Raw genomic sequence first — 20,418 nt, forward strand, 5'->3', positions numbered from 1 at the left:
TCCTCTGACTACCATGGACATGCCATGGCCAGCATGTACCTGTACTCACACACAAAACTCAGAAAGTACTTTAAAAAGTCATGGTTTAGCTGGGCAGTGGTGGTGCGTGCCATTAATCTCAGCACTTGGGAGGCAGAGAAAGGCATATCTCTGTGTGTTTGAGGCCAACCTGTTCTACAGAGTGAGTTTCAGGACAGGCTCCAAAGCTACAGGAGAAACCCTGTCTTGAAAGAGAAAATTAAGCCATATTTTTTATGTGTGTGTGTGGCGCTGATGGGGAGCAACTGACAAAGTCAGTGTGATCCCATGTATTCAAGAAAGTCTACTTTATAGAAAGAAAGTGTAAAGGAAAGACACAGGCATATCCAGAGTGACTTTCTCTGCTGTGATCCAGGTGATTTTGTTTCCACATATGTACATTTCCTGGTTTTGAATGATAAGAAGGAAAACCGAACCTGAAAATATCTTTTTCCATTATACTACTTAATGCTATAGCCAAGTGGGCAATATGTACTGAGTACTTCACTCAAAACCCCCTTGGTAACTCTCCATGGTTGATTCTAGCAGGTATTTTAGAGATAGAGAAGCCAGTGTCCAGAGAGGGTGACTAAACTGCCCTCCCAGCATCCTTTCCATCCAGCACAAGATGATGGCAGCAAGTCTAGTTCATCCTTAGTTCCGTACTGTGCAGTGAGTAAATGATCTGCTTTGCAAAGCAAGAAGCCATTTTCTATTCCATAATTAAAACACAAAATTCTGAAAGCACTTTGTTTAATAAAGCATTAGATCTTTCAACCTGATGGTTGATGGATGATACCCATAATGCTTTGCTTCTGTGGTGCTGGGGACCAGTGTGCACCATGGTGATAGACTACGTACTATGTCACAGTCGTTTTTAACTTGTCATATATACCTGGTGGGTGCCTGTTTGAGGGAGGGAGCCTGAGTCCCTTCCGACACAGGGCGAGCAGCTCTGTGCCCTGCAGAGCCCACTGGAGCCTCCACATGAGAGTCTTTCTGTTTATTCTCCCGTGTTTCTGGCAAGGGAATGGCACTCCTCTTTGCACCATTCAGTAACAGTCACGGTACTTGGAGTGAGGCAAAGCAGGTAAAATCAGACACTGCGTTTATTAAGCATTGTTCCTGTGTTAACAGTCATGGGCGTTCTAACTTTATTCACTCAAAGAAGTCAAAGTCCTGTGTTGATAGCATGCTAGCCTGTGTCCTGAGAAACTACAGTGTGGATCTGTCAGCTGGCTGACTTCTAAAAGCGTGTGTGTGTGTGTGTGTGTGTGTGTGTGCAGGTATGTGTGTATATGTGTGTGTGCAGGTGTGTGTATATATATGTGTGTGTGCAGGTGTGTGTATATATATGTGTGTGTGCAGGTGTGTGTATATGTGTGTGTGTGTGTGTGCAGGTGTGTGTATATATATGTGTGCAGGTGTGTGTATATATATATGTGTGTGTGTGTGCGCAGGTGTGTGTATATATGTGTGTGTGTGCAAGTGTGTATATATATGTGTGTGTGTGCAGGTGTGTGTATATATATGTGTGTGTGTGCAGGTGTGTGTATATATATGTATGTGTGTGCAGGTGTGTGTATGTATATGTGTGTATGTGTGTGTACAGGTGTGTATATATATGTGTACATGTGTGTGTGCGCTTGTCTGTATTAGAGCAGAAGGCTGATGGAATTTTCACAGTGAACCTGGACTGATACTGATGTCCTGATTCATGCAAACGGGTACCACTGTGTATCCTATGGACACGCTGGACAGCCACCTGCACTTCCCTGAGAGAAGCTGGGGAAAGGGACCCCAGCCCATTTCACCTTGAGCAAGCTCCACCTCTTCTTTTGTTGGTCACGGCCTCTACTTTACAGCCCCTCCTACCTCATTTTTGGTTTGCTCTCCATATTAGATTGGCTTCAGATAGCATCATTTACACAGCACATTTATTTTTGTGATGATGAGAGAGGACATTGTGTATTTACGTATGTGTTCAAAACATTCTCGTGGCAATGAAGCCCCCCATGTGCACCATATGAAGTGATTTGCTTGGGTTTCAGTGGGAAGTCAGGGTCAGAACCAGCCCCTGTGTCTCCTGACTTAATGAAAACATTTCTCTCTGGTTGATAGTAATCAGCATAGCTACTGAGCATAGCAGAAAGGATGCAGAAGAAAGGTGGCTAGGAATTGTCCACTGTTTCCACACAACTGCGCCCATGGCCTGCTGCTTACTCTTCCTTTTCTACTCCAACAGGGAGGTACCTCCTACCAAACCCCGTGGCAGGACAGGCGTGGCCTGCCTCGGCTGAGACGTCCAACCTCGTGCGCATGCGCAGCCAGGCCCTGGGCCAGTCAGCTCCCTCCCTCACGGCCAGTTTGGTGAGTAATCTTTTGTGTTGTTGCCCTGGACATTGTCTCCCTGGGATCTGTCAAGTATAACCGGATTTGCTCTTACATACACATAGCATTGGCCATAGTTTGGGGGCATGTCTGTGGCTTTGTATGCCAGTTTCTCCCTGCCCACCCCAAAATGTGGAATACTTCTACTTAGTTCTGTGTCGGTTCCCCTCACCCCCCACAAAAAGTAAAAATGTTTCTAGCCTTTAAAAACTCCAAACAACAAAAGCATTTTCTGAAAAGTAGAAGACTGTGGAAAAGTCCAAGAGAAGGAAAACCACAGGTGGGGCCAGTCTGTCCCTTATCAGATCGCCTGCCCAACATGCTTCATTGTTTTTGTGTCTGCATATGTACGTGGTGTACGAACATACTTACGTAGGCATGCATTGAGTCATCTGAGTGTAAGATGTGTGTCCATCACAGCCCTTGCTCTGGCAATTGTCAGCTTGAGTAATATTCTCACTGATACAATCCAGTGTCTGTTTAGCAGTCTGGTTCAGTTTTACCAGTGGGTTCGACCGTGTCCTTCGCCCTCGGCAGAGGCAGTGTGGCACCTGTGGAGGTCTGATCTCTGGCGTTTCGTCTCTCTGCTCTCCTTTGATCTGGTCTGCTCCCACAGCCTTGCTTCGTCTTTTCTGACATCAGCTTTGTTGAAGAAAGTTTATAGCCATTTTTCCATACTGTGCTCGTCTGCTGATCTCCTATGGCAAGACTCTGCTTTGTGCGTTCCTGTTCCAAGTGGAGAACTGGTGATGTGTCCTTGGGACATGGTTTTGACAGGTGCATGATGCCTCTCTGCCCCTCACTGTGCTGTTAATTTGGATGACCCCATCAAGGTACTGCCTGGTTGTTCTGCAGTAGTTACTGCTGACTTTCTCTCACGCAGTGGAGGAGCTGTCTGGGGAGATAGGCTAGGCTACACACACAGCTTCTTGCCAAAAACTTCCCCTGAATTCAGCATCTGTTGATGATTCTTGGAAGTATCATTCTTTTTTATGTTGATTAAAAATGTCGAGGGCTAGAAATGGAGCCCTGTGGTAGAGTACTTGCCTAGCATGTGGGAAGTCCTGGATTTCATCCCCTGCACAGGAAAAAAAAAAGACTCTCCATGTTTACTAGGGAAAGCATATTTATGTATCTGTTGCAAGCATACAAGCATAGACTTGAATATTTGTTTTTTACTTTCCCAGTGAAACTTTTATTTTTAGCCAATATGCTTAGAGATTTTTTGTTTTTTTGCGGGACAACTTTTTAAAAATGTGTGTGTGTGTGTGTGTGTGTGTGTGTGTGTGTGTTTGCACGCATGCCCATACATGGACACATGTATGTGGTTTCACAAAAGTGGGTGTATATATATGCACATGTGTGAAGGCCAAAAATTGACACCATTGTCTTTCTTGCTCACTCACTACTTTATTTATTAGTCAGAGTCTCTTGGTGAACCTGAAATTCCACTGATTCCAGCTCTCATAGCTAATCAGCTTGCCCAGGGACCCCTGTCTCTGCTCCCAAGTGTTGGGATTATAGTCAGCTGCCGTGCTGAATTCTGGGGCTTTGAACTCCTGTTCTGATGTTTGAGTGACAATCACTCTGTCTGCTGCGTCTTTCCCCCTACTCCTTAGCAGATACTTACATATCTATTCTAACTCATATAAAATCTTTCCATCTTGGTCTGGGGCTATGGCTCAATGGTAGAGCGCCTCCTTCGCATGTGTGGGACCCTGGATTTATTCCTCTGCACCCAAACAAACGAAAACAAAACCATGAAACTGTACAACAAAACAAAAAGTCTATACAAGTTATTTTTGGGTCAGTGGTAAAGATGTGTGGTATGATAATAGGTTTTTAAAATATTTCTTATTGACAAAAATGTAAATAATACATATAAATTAGTATGTTATGGCAGTTTATAATTTTATTCACTGATGGGAACTTACATCGGCTATTTGGACATGATACAGCACGTGGAGATGTAATTTTGGTCTAGACTCAAGTCCTGCTTTGGCATTAGAGAGATGTAGAAACTCGGGCAAGTCTTAATTCCTCGAATCCCATCAACCTGATCTGTACCTGCAGAATGCAGACATGTTCAACGTCTGTGAAGCCCATTTGACTCTGAAATTTTGGGGTCTTTCAGAAAAATTAGCAATCTGAATGTATGGAATAATGATCTCCAGAGAAGATACGAAAGTGGTACTGGGGAGTCTTGTCCTCCTCCTTCACCACCCCCTACTGCCCCCTTCCAACTGAATTGTTTTTGGGGGGAATTTGTTAAAATATTATTTCTCTGTAGGGATTTACTTTTCTCAGACAAAAATACTTCACATTTTATGATTTTTGACAGTGTACTTGAAACAGTGCAATCTTCACATTCGAATAGTAATGTTATGTATATGCTTGTTGTGGGATGTCAATCATTCTGGTGAAAGCAGCTCTGCCCCAGATACCCTGATTACCTAATGCTGTGATCACATGCCCAGACACCAGCTGATGTTTCCGCTGCTCACATGAATACCAAACAACCTAAAGTATCTGGGACTAGGACCCAAAGATAAGAGATGTTCACAGATAACATCAGAGGAATGTCCTCTAAAACGTGCCAAAGAACGTTCTTAGCAAGGAATCATTTACATTACTAGCTGGTCTGCCCACAAGCTTCATAAAGCTTCAAGTTGTGGTGTCTGAACTGTGGCTGAATTTGGACACAGAGTATGTATAAGCTGTTTGCTTTGGGGTTGTCAAGGTGTCCTGCTAGGCCAAGCCCCATCTTGGCTTCCTGGGTCTGTTGTGGTATGCCCAGATCCTTGCCTCTGTATGTCTCTGTGGTACACACTAAGATCTGTTTGGTTGCCAGGGTCATTAGTGTGACTGCATAGCTTACCACCTTAAAGCTTAGGCTGTTCCATGTCTGTCACGTTTGGGGTGGGTTGGGTTTAAATTATTTTCATGGATTAAGAATAACAGCTTGACTAGAGAACGGTGCTGAGGAGGAGGGAATGGACGACTGTCAGATGCCTCGTTTTCTTTCCCTTTAGTTTTCCTCCTTTTCTTTTCGTTTGTTTTCCAAAGGAGCAGAATTTGTGGTTGCTCTGTGCTGTGGAACATGCCTCCCCACGGGCTGCTCCTGCCTTCCTGGCCTCTGACCTTATCTCTGGGATCCCCTTAGAGCTCTGAGCTCACTTTCCCAACCCCCTTAGTGTCTGTCGTAGTAGACCTTTGAATGCTTAACCCTCTCCATGTGTGACTGGAAGCTTCTTGAGGACAGACTTACTAGATGACTTCATTTTCTGTTCCCTCCTGCCCTTAGCACAGTGCCTTCCATGTAGGAGGCATTCAGTAAATAGTAATGAAGTAAAGATACTTATTCATGAAAAAAAATGTCAGCTTTCTCTAGCTTCAAGGTAAAATGATGGTATGACTATGTGCTCTGATTGGTGGCTTTAATGATATCATCCATCTAAAACCTCTGGCTTTGTTCTATGTGTATCTTACAATCGTGACTATCTTTAAAATCCATGTAACAGGCCAAATCCCAATTAGTGCATGTCAGCCACTCAAAAGATACGATGACAAAATTGTGACATGATTATCATTGTCCACAACCAAGGGGTTTTCATTAATCTGCTTTCATGTAGCTATGTAGTCATGGTGGTTTAAATTTTTTATTGATTGTTTTTCCCTAATAACTAAGTTGAAGAGGTATTTGTCGAGGTGTAGGAGAACCAGATAAAGATATTCAGAGTGGTCGTGCCCAAGTGACGGCACCACGTTTGATGTGACAAAATTCTGTCGCATCAAAAGAATTCGCATTTCAGTATGGACCTTTTACCTGAGAGCTGAGAACATGCTAGTGAGATATTAATGAAGGCCGTGTGATTTGGCGGGTATGAATTTTAGCAAATGCATGACCTGTAGTGTTTTAAAAGCCATCGGCACATTTGAAGGTTCTGCTAACTAGCTTCTCAAGGAGGAGATTAATTTCTAGCCTGAAGTGTCTAGTTTTCCTTGGCAATGCTAGATGTAGTTGTGTTCCCTCTCCCAGACACCTTTGGGCATTTCAGATAAATGGCATGTTGCCAATTCATCCTAAGTAGCCTGGGTAGCTGGCAGAATACATGCTCAGCCAGTGTCCGCCCGCTGGGACCCCAGCCGGGAGAGCTGATGAGGTGTCAGATGTATACTTCATATACATTAATCTGAAGGGGAAAACTCATTTTCCCATTTGCTGTCTCCATCTTTCTGTCCCTCCCCACTCACATGGGTAGTTTATCAAAGAAGTCATTGTCGCCAGGAGCTGGGGGATTTGTGCAGATGCTGCTTTCTGGCAGGAGACATGGAAATTCCAGGAGGCAGAAGCAGGACCAATGGTCCTGCTTAAGTCCTGGTTGGAAAATATGGTTGTAAGCCTCAGTGACTGACGTTTCGAGATGGCAGATGTGGCCAATCATAAGAAACATTTACTGGTTGTGTGCTGGCTGTAATGGATGGAGGAGGGACTTGGAAAATCAGGTGCCTACATCTCTCTCCAGTTGTATTGGACCTGACTTGCCTGACCCATCTTTGTGTTTATCTAAAGATTCCACTCACATTCTTTAGCCCAGAGGTCCTCCCTGACCGTCTGTCTGAAGGTGCTCCCTATGTTGCAAGCTATATACCCCACAGCCTTAATCTTCCCCTCTAACTCCACGACCTTCAAATATGCTGTATCATTTATTATTTTATTTGTAGTCATGTGTCCATGGGGGAAGGGATCTGGGGATGCTTGTGTTGCTTCTTGCAAATGGCCTATTATTTGTATAGCTTCTGTGACTATCCCCCATGTACCTTAACTCATCCCACTTGTAGTAGTTAATGCATTGTAAGTGCTCGGTACACGCACTGCATGGCATCAGGAGTGATGGCAAGAAAACAGTCTATTCATGTGCAGTACGGACATGGTTTTGCCTGTAGTGGAGTGCATGCAGGACCCAGGCGTGAGGAAGACCCACTCTGTGTCTCCTATTACTCGGACGCTACTTTCATGAAGGCAAAGGTAGTTTTTCCTCTGTCCCTGGTACGGAGAATAGGGCAGGACTCATATGGGAGCTCAGAGGATGTGCTGAATGCACCAAAGAAACTCCCTTTCCGTGCATTTTGGTGCCCCAGAACCGACTCTCATCTGCTTGCTGTTTTTAGTCCTGCCGTGTTTCGCTTTGTGTTGCGTCAGCGCGCAGGGGCATTTGTTCTTCAAGGCAGAGGAAGCTCCTAGTGAACGTGCATGTGGAAGCTAAGCCGTAATTGTTCATTTGGAAGTGAGAGGAGAGGGAGGGCAGGGCAGTGCGGCACACACTGTTCTAGGCTCAGTCCAGAGTCTCCCTTTCATTAGCTCCACATAGATTTCTATGGGCCTCCGGGGTTCCATCTGTGGAATAGGGCTCAGGGCTGTCCTAACTTTATACAGTTTGCATAGGGAGTAGATGAGTAGACTCTTGGTCAGAACTTTGTACTGTGCCTGCCGCTAGAGAAGTCTTCCTTCCTCCGTGTTTCTGTAGCTGCTGGGGAGTACGTGTCTTGGAGATGAGGCTGGGAAGTAGGCTTAGCTGGATGGCACTATTAGAAAGAACAAAAACAAACTCATTCTCCAGATAATTAGGTATGGCCTTTCTGTCTGTGCTATTGGATTATCTTATTGTTTCTTTGTTTTTCACCTGTGCTCAAAACCAAATTAACAAACCGAGAGAGTTTTCCAGGCTACAAGGCATCTTTAAACAAGGAAGGCGTTGTCAAGTGCTGTTCCTCAACTTCAAGCTTTTGGTTACGTGGTGAAATTCTGTTTCTTTGCTGATTCTCTTTTTATATCATACCCATTTCCCTTAATGGAAAAATTATATTTCATGATGTACTATAAATATTAAAACCAAACTATTTAAACTGTAATATATTCTAAGAGCCCTAATGAATATTCATCTTTTACATTTGCAAAAATGTATTGTGAGGAGTCTGGGAAAATTCACTAAACGTATTCAGAGATGCATTTCCCCTTTTAGGCTCATCCACAATGTGGAGACAGGATGCCAGCATCTATTTAGGGTGCAGTCTTTATTTACAGTCATTTAATATTATATCAATACTTCATTAGCCTCATAGCTCAGAAACAAAAACCTGATCTGAAGTCTAATTAGTTAACTCCAAGAGCGCGCCTATTAAATATTGATGGAGGAGCGGTTTGAATGCCCTTGGATAAATTGCTTAACAAGTGTTATGGAATACATCTCTGGATTAGCATTTCTCCTTGGCCGTTATGACTCAATTTAAAGGCTGCATAATATTCCAGGGCTTGGGCTTATCACAGCAAATCTTCCTTAGATTATTTATGAGCTTTTCCTGCTGTTGATAATGGTGATGTGTCCACTCCATTGTTCACCCCAGAGCATCTCCTGGGGTAGATCCTTGCAGCGGATTATCAGGGCAAAACAGGTAAGATTGTGAGGGTTTGTCTAACTTCTGTAGCATTGTTTATATATTAAGGCGTTGTATTGCATATACTCCTACCAGCAGTTAGTATGCAATTAAAAAAATTAAAACAAACTTCTCTGCCTTGTTTAGCAAAGAATAATTATTCTTTTAAATGTATGCATTCGCAAAGTCAATATAACTCTTAGGTGCACTGAATTCTTACAGGAAGCCAGCAGATGTAGCAAGTGTGAAAAAGCGTTGTTAATCCTTCCTTCCTTCCCATTTCCCCTGCATTCCCTAAATCAGCTTACCAGACCCTCTGTGGGGAACCTGGATCGCTCCTGGGATCCAGGAATCGCTGAGTGTGATTACAGTATGTGTAGCTAAAGGCATTATATTCCACAGTTCAGAATTTTTTTTTCATCTGGAAAGAAGTAATCTCCATTGTGAAACAGTGCCTTCAGCTGTGGACATTATAATCAGGGTCTCAGGAGTGCCTGTGTTCCAAGAGTCATACATCTCACAGTCGTTACCCTCTGAGCGTGGTTCTGTTTATAGTGAAGGGAGGGATTTCCATAACTCAGTGCTGAAATAGCAATAGGGGGCCGTGAGCAGATTATTACAGGTCAGGCCTAATCCACAAAGATAAATCTCATTATGGGCTCACCTGGGCCCATCCACAGAGGAGCCCTCTAACACGAGTCCGTAAATCAAAACTCAGCTTAAACGTGGACTGTCAAATCCTCGCCGTGATCCAACTGCTGCCTCTGTGAAGGGACACTCTAGTGTGTACCCTTTATGCTAAGTGTGCTTAGATGCCCACAGTGTCATTAGCACCCTACGTGGATAGAGCGTTGTAACTCAGCCTGTGAAGGAAGAAAGAATGCCATGTGTTGAGGAATTGCTATTTTCTGGACTAAAATTGAACCTAGAATAGTCATTTTAAACCTCCCACGTCTTAAGTCTTTACTCCCGTTCATCCTGAAAAAGATTCAAAGGCATTTACTTCTTGGTACGTGCACTGTGCTTCCTCATTAGGACGGGGCACCTGCTGGAGCAGCTCACTGTGTGGGTGTACCTGGACAGGCCGACCAACTGTGGACTTCCTGTTATCAAGGGCATTTGAGAAAGTTGAGGGGGGGAAGTGCGGATTGGGATTGTGTCCACCACGCCCACCACCTTTATTGCTTTTCTTTTTTCTTTTTTTTCTCACAATTACATTTGCAGTTTTATTTTAACTAAACTTTGTGATATTTCCTAAAATTTAATCTTTCTTAAAGACTTTCACAGATTTCTTTCTTTTTTACTTTTTGTTTATCTGGTTTGTTTTTCAAGACAGGGTTTCTCGGTGTAGCTCTGGCTACCGGAAACTTGCTTGCTCTGTAGACAGGGCTGACTTCAAACTCAGAACTCAGGGATCTTTCTGCCTCTGCTTCCTGAGTGCTGAGATTAAAGGTGTACACCACCCCTGGCTATTTTTGTTTCTATTATGTATACTGTTGTGATTTGTAACCATATTATACTGGATAATTATTATGTCACATTAATTTTAAAAATGCATTTTTCTCTCCAGTATGAATTTTCTGATGTTCTCTAAGAGTTGAGAACTTAGTAAAAAGATTTGTTCCAGACACTTCTATGGCCGGTATAATGAGAAAAATCAGTAACTATATTTTTTTAATTTTTTTTCAGTAACTATATTTATCCTTGGTTTATTGACGCCTGAAGTGTCAGTCTGGTTCTAGATTCTGAATAGCTGTATTCCCTGTTATGTTCATTTCTCACTTAATAGACTATTACTGGGGGCCCTACTGTACAACTACCATTGAAGTCTTTTTAGCAATGATGTGGGCAAACTAGCAAACAAAAGAAGTGATGTAGCATTGTTCTTGTTTCTGAAGAACTGTAAGGCTGGTTGAAAGAAGAATTCTGGGAAATTAGAGCTGCAGCAGCATCAGTTACAGCTGGGAGAATTCGTGGAAGCGGAACAACTCGGGCTGCGGGTTTCAGGAAGCGCTTTGTGACCACAACCGAGTGAGCAGGCAAGCCTCAAATCATGGTGGACCTATGGATCCCATAGGATAGGGATAGGCAGAAGGGGTGGACAGGGGCAGGGGCAGCATTGTTTCTTCTTATATGATGGTTTTAGTCAGGAAGCAGAGGACTACATGAAAACTCCAAGGCTCCTGGGTCATGGCAGTGGGGTTTCCCCAGAAAGCCAGAACGCCATCAACATCCTCCTCCTAGCGTGAAGGATGCTCCTGTGTTGTGGCTGGAGCAGCTTTAACCAGCCAGTGGAGTGAGTTCTTTTTTATTTAGAAAGCCTCCAAGGATGGAAAGAGTGCTTTGTCTATGGTTAAAATATACTTCAGGGATTTTTGTCTAAGGAAATTAAGTTTGTTTTGTTGGTAATGGTCTCCCAGATCCGCTGAGGTCTCTTCTTTGTAATCAGATACTAGGTGAATTTGCTTTCCTGTGAAGAACAGCCATGTGGTCCAGTCCACCTTGTCGTTTGTGTTCTTCTATTGGTCAGGGCACATCAGCCTCTCTCTTTTACGACAATCACAAATGAAGCCTCGGGTGTGTGGCTGTGCAGGGTGTTTTTATAAATGCTGTGCAGAAGCATAGAGACCTGTCTCGAGGTTTGGGAGCTCTGACCTCATCCTACGGATGATCTTCGCTTCAAACCCTGCTGCGACTCCTGTCTGTATCCTCGTAACTTCGGCGTTCATTTCTTCTATCGTTTGTCTGTCTTACTTTGGATATGTACCTTTCTTGTGGTCTGACCTTCCATTAGAATTTGAATCGCTGCCTTGCTGGTGTGTCCTGCAAAGGCTGAGAACTGAAGCTGCTTCTCCTACTGTTTTCAGTATATATTCACTACTCAGTATGTAATGCCTGGGCTCTAAAGCACCATGGGTCAACATAGATGTGGATATATAAATGTATAAATACCCTGAGAATCATTCTTTTTGTGAGAATTAGTAGAAACGGAACCACTATCCTGGCCATTCTACGCTTTACCTGGCTTTTGAGGGCTGCTGTGGTTTGAATGGGAAATGTCCCCTGTAGTCTCTTGTGTTTAAACTCATGGTCCTCAGTGATGATTCTGTTTGGGGGGCATTGAGGAACCTAGGAGGGAGAGCTTAGCTGGGAGTACTGGGTCACTGGGCAGGCATGGAGGACTGTAGCCTGGCTCCATTTCACCCATGTTCGTTCAGCTTCCTATATTGTAAGGAGTGAGCCCTGCCCCAGGCACCCACAGCCCCCTGTGGATGCAGCCACCTGCAGCCCTGCCTTCACCTTCATGAACTGTATCCCCTGACCTGTGATCAGACAGACAGACAAAAACAGAGCAGGGGAAGTACCACTTCAGCCTCTCACTTCTCCTCACTCCCGTCGCTTCTGTCGGGTCACGAGAATAGTAGCTAACACAAAGACTTGACTTTCCAGAGTAAACCCTGCCACTGGAGACTGTCATGGCTGGGCAAGGCCACGGGTACCCCTCTCCCCATCCTCAGAGAGACCAGGATTGACAGTGACCTGACCTCAATCGTGATGTTTTCAAAGCACTTGACTTAGAATTTAATTATTAAATGCTAAGTGTAGTGGTGCACGTCTCTCCATAACCCGAGCTCCTGGGGAGGTGGGCAGCGGAGGCAGGTTAGGTTTGTCCTGAACAGCCAGCCTAGCTGAGAGAGAAAGTTCCAGACTCCGTGTGTGTTCGGTCCTGGCTCATAAAAATAAGACGGAGAGCAATAGAGACTGACACCAACATGGACACACACATACACGGGAAAATACAATGGGAATGGTGTTTGGGAGCATGGGCTCCAGGGCCTGGCTCCCTGGGTTGAAATCTTATTGCACCACCTGCCAGATGCATGACCTTGACCAAGGAATTAACTCCTCCACGCCTCTCAGCAACAGGAATCTTAATAGCACTGTCCTGTGTGGTTTTCTGGCATCAAGTGAGGCCATACATGCAAGAGCATCCACTTGGAGCACATAAAAAGCACAGTTATGGGGTGGGCAGGTGGGTCAGTGGTTAAGGGCATTAGCTGATCTTTCAGAGGACCAGGGTTCAGTTCCCAGTATCCATAGGGTGGTTCCAACCATCAGTCTCAGGATATCCAATGCCTTCCTTTGGCTTCCACATATATGGCTACATGTGGTACATAGACATACATGCAGGCAAAACACCCATATACATAAAGGAAAAAAAAAACAGTCACTGTTGACTGTTACTATCTTCTTGAATAAAAGGAGTTATTTATTTATTATATCAGGGAACTTTGTTTTTATTTTATTAAATGCATACTTAAGGTTTATGGTTAAATATATTTACCATGCTGACCATGGAAAGATCTGCCCCTCTAAAATTGGTTTCAGAGAGCTGTATGTCTTCCATGTTTTCTTCAGGATAATTTGCAAGGCATAAAACTTTCTTGAGATCAGCAGTCCTGAAGAAGGAAGAGTGTGATGTTTTTAACAATCAGTAAACCTCAAAAGGATGCTACCATTAAAAACATAAAAAGTTGACTAGGAGTTAAAAGGAAAAAATAAAATAAACCCAATTCATTCTTTTCATTCTTTTTAATGGATGACAGAAAAGTATTAACCAGGATCCCAGGATGGCCTTTTCATTAATTTAAGTAGAAGAATGACTTCTATAGACTTGCTGTCTTGTCAGCTGACATCTTGCATAGCATCTGCATGGTGCCTGTGCATTTGGATCTTTGAAACAGTAACATCTCTTTTACCAAAGATACTGCAATTATTTCTGGTTTTCCTTTACCTCGCCAGACTTTGCTGTTATTTGCCAGGTCTAGCATAATTAGAGGATACTTTTTGGACCTCAGGTATTTTTGTGGCCCACCCCATTGATGAAACATTCTTCAGTATGAATTCCTAATATATGAATGTATTTGTAAGTGATATTCATGGAGCCGGCGAAATGGCTCCGCATAATAGAAGCATGATAGGACAGGCATAGTAGAAGGCAAAGACTGACTCCTGTGAGCTGTCCTTTGACCTCCACATATGTGTTGTGGCATGCACATGTATACATGTATGTACACACAATAAAAGAAAACTGCGAACAATGCAATGCTTTTCATGCCCTTCCAGATAGTATTCAAAATATTTTGATACACCTGAGACTCCCCACTAGCAACCTAGCAGAGAAGACCTTGTTTGGAGGCTCTCAGGAGGGATGTGAAGGCAGGAGTTTGCCAGGTGGCAACCATTTTGTTGCCAGGTCAAGGAGAAGGCTGAGTGTCCTGGGGCCGGCAGAAAGGGAGAATGGATATACATGGAAGGCTTGAAGTTATTCACATACCTGGCAGGAGCAACATTAGCCCTCATCGCTGATGCATGTCAGCCAAGGTACAGCGTGAACACCGATACGAAATGTCTAAAATCAATGACAATAAATAAGGAGATTAAAAATTAGGAACTGGGACCAGTGAGAGGTTTAGTTGATAAAGCCCCCTCCTGACAGTCCTGACAACCTGAATTTTTAACCTCTTCATGTCTAGCCTAATTACTGAACAGAGGTTGGAATGGCCCGAAGTCAAACCCATCTATTCTTTTGAAAAGGTGAATTTAATTTCATATTTAAATAGAAAGGAAAACATTTTTGTTACACATGTCATTAACTGCCACTAAACTGCCACAAGTGTCAACGGCTGTTGTGAGAACTGCTTCGTAGCTGATTATGTTAATTAGAATGCAACACAGCCATAATTGCGTGTATTCAAACATCATGCCGTCACTTTATCGTTTTCTTTTCCTGATGTAAGACATGCGTTTGTTGCCCGAAAAGCTGCAGAATACAAGCTAACAAATTATCACTGGCAAATAAAGCTGGTTCTTTGGAAATTCACTCTGATTGGTTAGCTATGTAAAAGGAAGTAAGACAGTATTGGCACGTTAGGCATGGAAGTCAGGACCGTTGCTTATGAAAAGCCTCGGTTTGGGCCTTTTCATTTAAATAAGCCTTCTTCTTGCAATTAATATTATCGTTTGGTTTATGGCCCTCCAAAGTATATCCCCCTTCAGCATTTCTTGGCATTCTAACTTTGCTTTCTTTTATACATGTTATGAAATTTGCAATTTAGATTTTAATTTGATTTCCATTCTTTAAAACGCCATTTTTCATGTGTTTCATTTTTATTTAAAGCTTGCTTCTCTTGGTATTCATGGAGGCTAGGCATAAACTACTAGAAAAAAAATTAAGCTATTAAGTGAACTCAGAACGTAAAACATTTTAATAGGAATTTCACATAACTAAACTAAGTATTTGAGAGCCCAGCACAGAATTACAGCTCTGTGGAAACAAACTTTATGGTACGAGGTGTACCTGATTTACCTTCTGCTCTAGTGATTTGAAAATACAGCATTTGTGTGCTTGACTCTAAATCCTCATCCCGCCTTGTATGCATGAAGTGTTAAATATGGCTCTGAAGATTTAGGGTTAACAGCTGTACAGATGCTGAGCTTGGTGTTTTAGAGTCCCTCCCCCCCCCCCCAAAAAAAATAGAAGATATCAGTGTGAGTGGCCAAATTCTAAATTGAGTGAATGTTGGGGGAGGGGGATTTAGTTGATCTTCAGCTGTGACCCACTTGTATCCTCCCAGCACCTTACCTGTCATGGTCATCCTCGATGACTCAGTTTTCCTCCCTCAGTTCCATGGACTCGTGGTCTGGCTTGTGTGTGGTTTTCTCTGAAGAGAAAATGATTTCCTGTTGGCTTTATTCTGTACATTTCAGAAGGTGGTCTCCAATAGCCTTCCTTTTTGTTTGGAATGAGCGAGCTCATTAAATATATAGAACACCAAGTAAAAGAACAAATAGAAAGTGACCGACAGATAGGAAAACATCAACCCAGGCACTTAGGACATCCAGCAGAAACCAGCTTGGGAGCTGAGCCAGCAATTGTTCCCAATTGAGCTTTCTCGCCATGGATGACCTTCCCATGGCCCAGTTTTCCTACTGCAGACACCTTTATGTCCCAGACTGAAGGCGGAACTCCTGTTGGACCCGGTTCACCTGAGCAGTTCTCAGGGACACGGTGGGTGTTTTTACTGTTGAATGTTCTGCTGTTCTCTTTCCTCCCTGTCACAGGATTGGGTGGGGTCAGCCCATCCCCAGAAAGGAAGCCTTAGAGGACACATTGTTGTAATGCTTGGGTCTGAAATAAGTGGAGCAATCCCCCTTCCACAGCCAGACCCTCAGTGAGCTGATACGCTGGCAGTTTCTCTGTATAACATCTGTTACGCCATCCTTTTCGGCTCTTCCAGTGGTGGCCTATGACATCACCACTGTCTAATTTTCTTGCATTTATTAGGTTCTACCTAGTTTCCTGCTGAGATTTTTTTTTCAGGACCTACTGTCATCCTTAATGCACAGGGTTTTTGTCTTGCTTTCCTTGGCAGCTGTGCTTTAAAACAAAGCAGCCATTGAAGAAGGCTGGCCTGTTTGAGCTTGGGAGGCTCTGTTCGCACTAGATGCTGGTAATGACATTTCTTTGATGGAGGAGAGTTATCTGTCTATGTTACTTTCATTGGTTAATTAATAAAGAAAACTGCCTTGGCCCTTTAAGAGAACAGAAAATTAGGTAGGCGGAGTAGACAGAACAGAATGCTGGGTAGCAGGAGTGGGGAGCCGCTTCAGGCAGTCGCCATAGTGAGTCTCCATGCTTCTCCTCTCTGAGATGGACGCAGGTTAAGATCTCTCCTGGTAAGCCACACCTCTTGGTGCTACACGGATTACTAAATATGGGTTAAAGAAGATGTGAGAATTAGCCAATAAGAGGCTACAGATAATGGGCCAGGCAGTGTTTAAAAGAATACAGTTTGAATTAGCCAATAAGAGGCTGAAACTATGGGCCAGGCAGTGTTTTAAAAGAATACAGTTTCCGTGTAATTATTTCGGGTGTAAAGCTAGCCAGCGGCCGGGTGGCGGGACGCAGCCCCGCCACTTCCTTCTACATTTCTTCGCTGTGTAAATTTGGAGAATTATCACTTAACCTCATGGAGTCTTGGTGTGAATATGGATAATCATGGCATCATCATTGTCCATTGCAGAATAAACCATACTACAACAGACGGCCAAGTACCTGTGTTCTTGCGTAGTTCTCAGTATACTTGACTGTTTCTGGGTTCTCTCTCCCATGACTGATCCTCTGTCTGTCTCTGTCACACATTTTTAATTACTGGGATCTCATGTCAAGTCTTAATGACTGTTGAAGCAAGGTCCCCTAGGTCACAGTAGCTCCTTGGCGTGTAGGGCCTGTGGCACTTTGACTTTCTGTATAAATTTACTTGTGAAATCCTGCGTGCTGATTGAGATTTTGATTAAAATTACATTAAATCTGTAGATCAACTTGGGGAAATTGACATTTTTATGATGAGTTTTACTATTTTCGAACATGGTATATTGCTCTATTAACTTAGGACTTCTTTAGTGTTTGTCAATAAGGTTTATTTTGTTTTCTAGAATTTGTATGTTCTTTGTTAAGCTTGCCCTTGGGGACTTTAAATAATATCCGTTACAAATAAATATTTTCACCTGTTTGCTAAAGTATGAGGGTAATTAAATCAGCTTCTAGATGCTGCTTTTGAAGTTAATTGAGCCTTGTAACTTTTAGTCTTATCTGTAGGTTAGGCTTAAAGTCGTAGACGATTATAACTAACATGTTTATATTTTCCAGTCTTTAAATAGACTTTTCTCCTTTTCTTAATCAGGGCCTGCTGGACTGAGTTGAACAGAGGGAGTGGTAGAACACGTCCTCGTCTTTATCATAAACTCAGTGCCTTCATCATTTCGTGCCAGCAATGGTAAATGCTGTGGTTGCTGGGAGAGAGAGCTCTTGATCATGTGGACAATACCCCTTTTCCTGTTTGCTTTGATTTTTAAAATTATCCCGAATCTAGACTGAGGATGTGGTTCAGTATGCTTAGGACCCTGGGTTTGGTGCCCAACACAATCATAAAATTCTTTGAAGCCACCAAATGCTTCATTTAAGACAATGTTAAAAATCATTAAGTTCACGTTCTTGAGGAAAAATACTGCATTATCATGACAAATTGATTTACAACAGCATTTTGTTTAGGATTTGTCCATCTGTTTGCAAATGATATTACCTTGCACTCTTTTTGGTTTAATATTAAGGCAAACCCCCTGAACAAATTAGGAATGTCTGTGATCCAGTTGTCTTGGCTGTAATGTTGTGTAACCAGTTCGTGTTTCAGAGGCAGGCCTCAGAGTGGCAGGCTGTGTCTAGGCATAAGAGCTGCAGCTGCCTGTGCTTTGAGATCTGGACCTATGGCCTGGGTGGTTTGTGTCCATACTGCAGGTTAGTCATGTCTGTGTACGTCTTCTCTGGGTTCCTGGCTGAAGGACACAGACCTGTGTATGGCTCACTCTGTACCGGAGGCCGATGCTCTTCCCTGACTACTAAACGTGAAGTGTCGCAGTGCCACTTCTCCTGATGACCAGAGCAGGGCCGATAGTCAGACAGCAGTGGTGTATGGAGGGAGGAGGCGTGAGTAGTTACGAACAATAACTTTATCTTCACAGAGTAAGTTCCTTCCTTTTATATTTTTATGTTTATATCATGAATGGGTCACCTTCTTCTTGTCTTCCGAATGTTGTCTAGAGTTGTCACATTTGGTATTATTTGACAAATCGGACATTTTTAGTAATAAGACCATATTTTAACATTTTTTCCTTCATTAAGTTTGGCATTTTGTGATTCTGTGTTTATTTAATAGTTTATCTTATTTTCATATCTGCTTTCTGGGTAGTATCTGGTATTTTGAGGCCCTTTTCAGTCTTTTGTTTGAGATGAGTCTTGGTGTAGCCCTGGCTACCCTGGAACTTGATGTGTAGACCAGGCTGGCCTCAAACTCACAGAGATCTTCTGCCTTTTCCTCCAGAGTACTGGACTTAACAGCTTGCACACCAGGAGACCAGACCTCTTTTCCATTCTTAATGTTATTTAGTATCATCTTTTCCATCACATTTTTGCTAACTTTGTCAGTGGTTTTTCTGTTCTTTTCTAGTGGTCTTTGAGTTGATGTGATGCTTAAGATGGAATTTTTCCTCCTTGATTTAAGAATTTTCCTATTTTACTCTTATCCTTGCATGTTGGCTTTAGCATTTAGGGACTTATTTAGTTTCTTAAGGAATAAAGAGCATTTCCATGTTTTATTTTCCTCCAGGTGGCCATTCAATTATTACAGCATAATTATTCCACAGCTTTTTTTCCCCTCTGTAATCTCTAATACCACTTTTAGCCTATGCTGAATTCCCAATTGTATGTTTTCCCTTTAATTTGGATGTCTTCCTGTATTTGTACCACATCATCCAGTTTCTTGGCTCCTGTCATGTGCACCATCTAGTTTAGTTAGTAGGGGAGCCTCAGAATTTTTGGCATTGAATTTATTTCGGGTTATATTGTGAAGACTTTTCCTCTGTTTAAACCTTTTCTGTCCCTGTAAATAACATCATCATAATCTTTGAAAGCCAGCAAGGGAAAGGAAATCCCTTGTGACACTATTGAATTGCAGCTTCTTTCATTTAGCCAGAATCCTTGGACTCTGGATCGATGGGAGAGGACCTGGGGTTTCTGTTTAGCACCTAAGTTCTGCCTTGTGCTGGGCCAGGGTTCTTACATAACTGGTTCTCATGGGGTCCATGACTCCCTGGGTGGTGCCCACTGATGCCTGCTGACACCAACCAGGCTGTGAGACTGGGTCATAAAGGGGGCAGGTCTCCAGAGGTTGAGACTTTTTCCAGGAGTCAAGAGTTTGGGGTGGGGGGGTGATGCTGTGAGACCAGGCTGCCCTCTGGGTAGCCAGTTTTGCCGATTGTGGAAGCTTCTGTGGGCTCTGATAATGGAGAGATCAGATGTCCTTGTAGTTTGTAATTAGGAATTCACTCACTTGGCTTCCTCTATAGAAACTTATTTGCTTACAGTGTTGTAAGAGCCAACCAAAGCAGAAGTACGAAGGGTAGGTAGGACAGTACCACTTTGCTGTGCCAAGCTGTTTTTCTAAACTGCCTCCTCCATCCTAAGGTACCCAGAACATCCCTGGACCGTAGTGCTGATGAGAAGACTGGCTCAGAGGGGGATGGGCACCGACAGCACACCAGGAGTAATTCCCCTCATCCATCATATTGACAGCCCTTGGATTTCTCATCCCATGAGAATGGGGAGGGGCTTGGCCATCACCAAATGGTCCCCACTTATCTGGTATTTTAAGCCAATATGCATTTGATGTGGAATGAAGTAGATGCAGCTGACGTTGCTCGTGGCTCGTGTTCTCGCTACAGTGGGAAGCTCATCACCTGTCACAGGCTGATGGGTGGCACAGACAGGCACTGGGATTATGACTGTAGTTTGAACGCTCTCAACAGAGCAAGCTTTGCATTGAAACCTGTTATCAGAGCAAATAAAGGCATGGTCTTTGACCTGGTAGAACTCTCTTTAGCTTCCTGTCTCAGGACCTGAGGTCACACTTGTCAGTTGGGAAATCCAGGGCTAGATCATTATGCCATTTTTTACTT

At 43.2% G+C, this 20,418-nt stretch overlaps 1 protein-coding gene across 1 annotated transcript in view; it reads left to right on the forward strand.

Annotated features, from left to right (window-relative positions):
* The window catches only part of LOC119809212 (microtubule-associated serine/threonine-protein kinase 4-like), a 193,283-nt gene extending 190,427 nt beyond the window's left edge, over positions 1–2,856 (forward strand). Inside the window, exons 3-4 of the mRNA XM_042054681.1 lie at positions 2,264–2,388; positions 2,830–2,856. Coding sequence (XP_041910615.1) covers positions 2,264–2,388; positions 2,830–2,856 — 152 coding nt within the window. The remainder of the gene's footprint in view (positions 1–2,263; positions 2,389–2,829) is intronic.
* Positions 2,857–20,418: the final 17,562 nt, after the last annotated feature.

This window comes from Arvicola amphibius, chromosome 3 (genome assembly GCF_903992535.2).
Source record: "Arvicola amphibius chromosome 3, mArvAmp1.2, whole genome shotgun sequence".
Taxonomy (NCBI): domain Eukaryota; kingdom Metazoa; phylum Chordata; class Mammalia; order Rodentia; family Cricetidae; genus Arvicola; species Arvicola amphibius.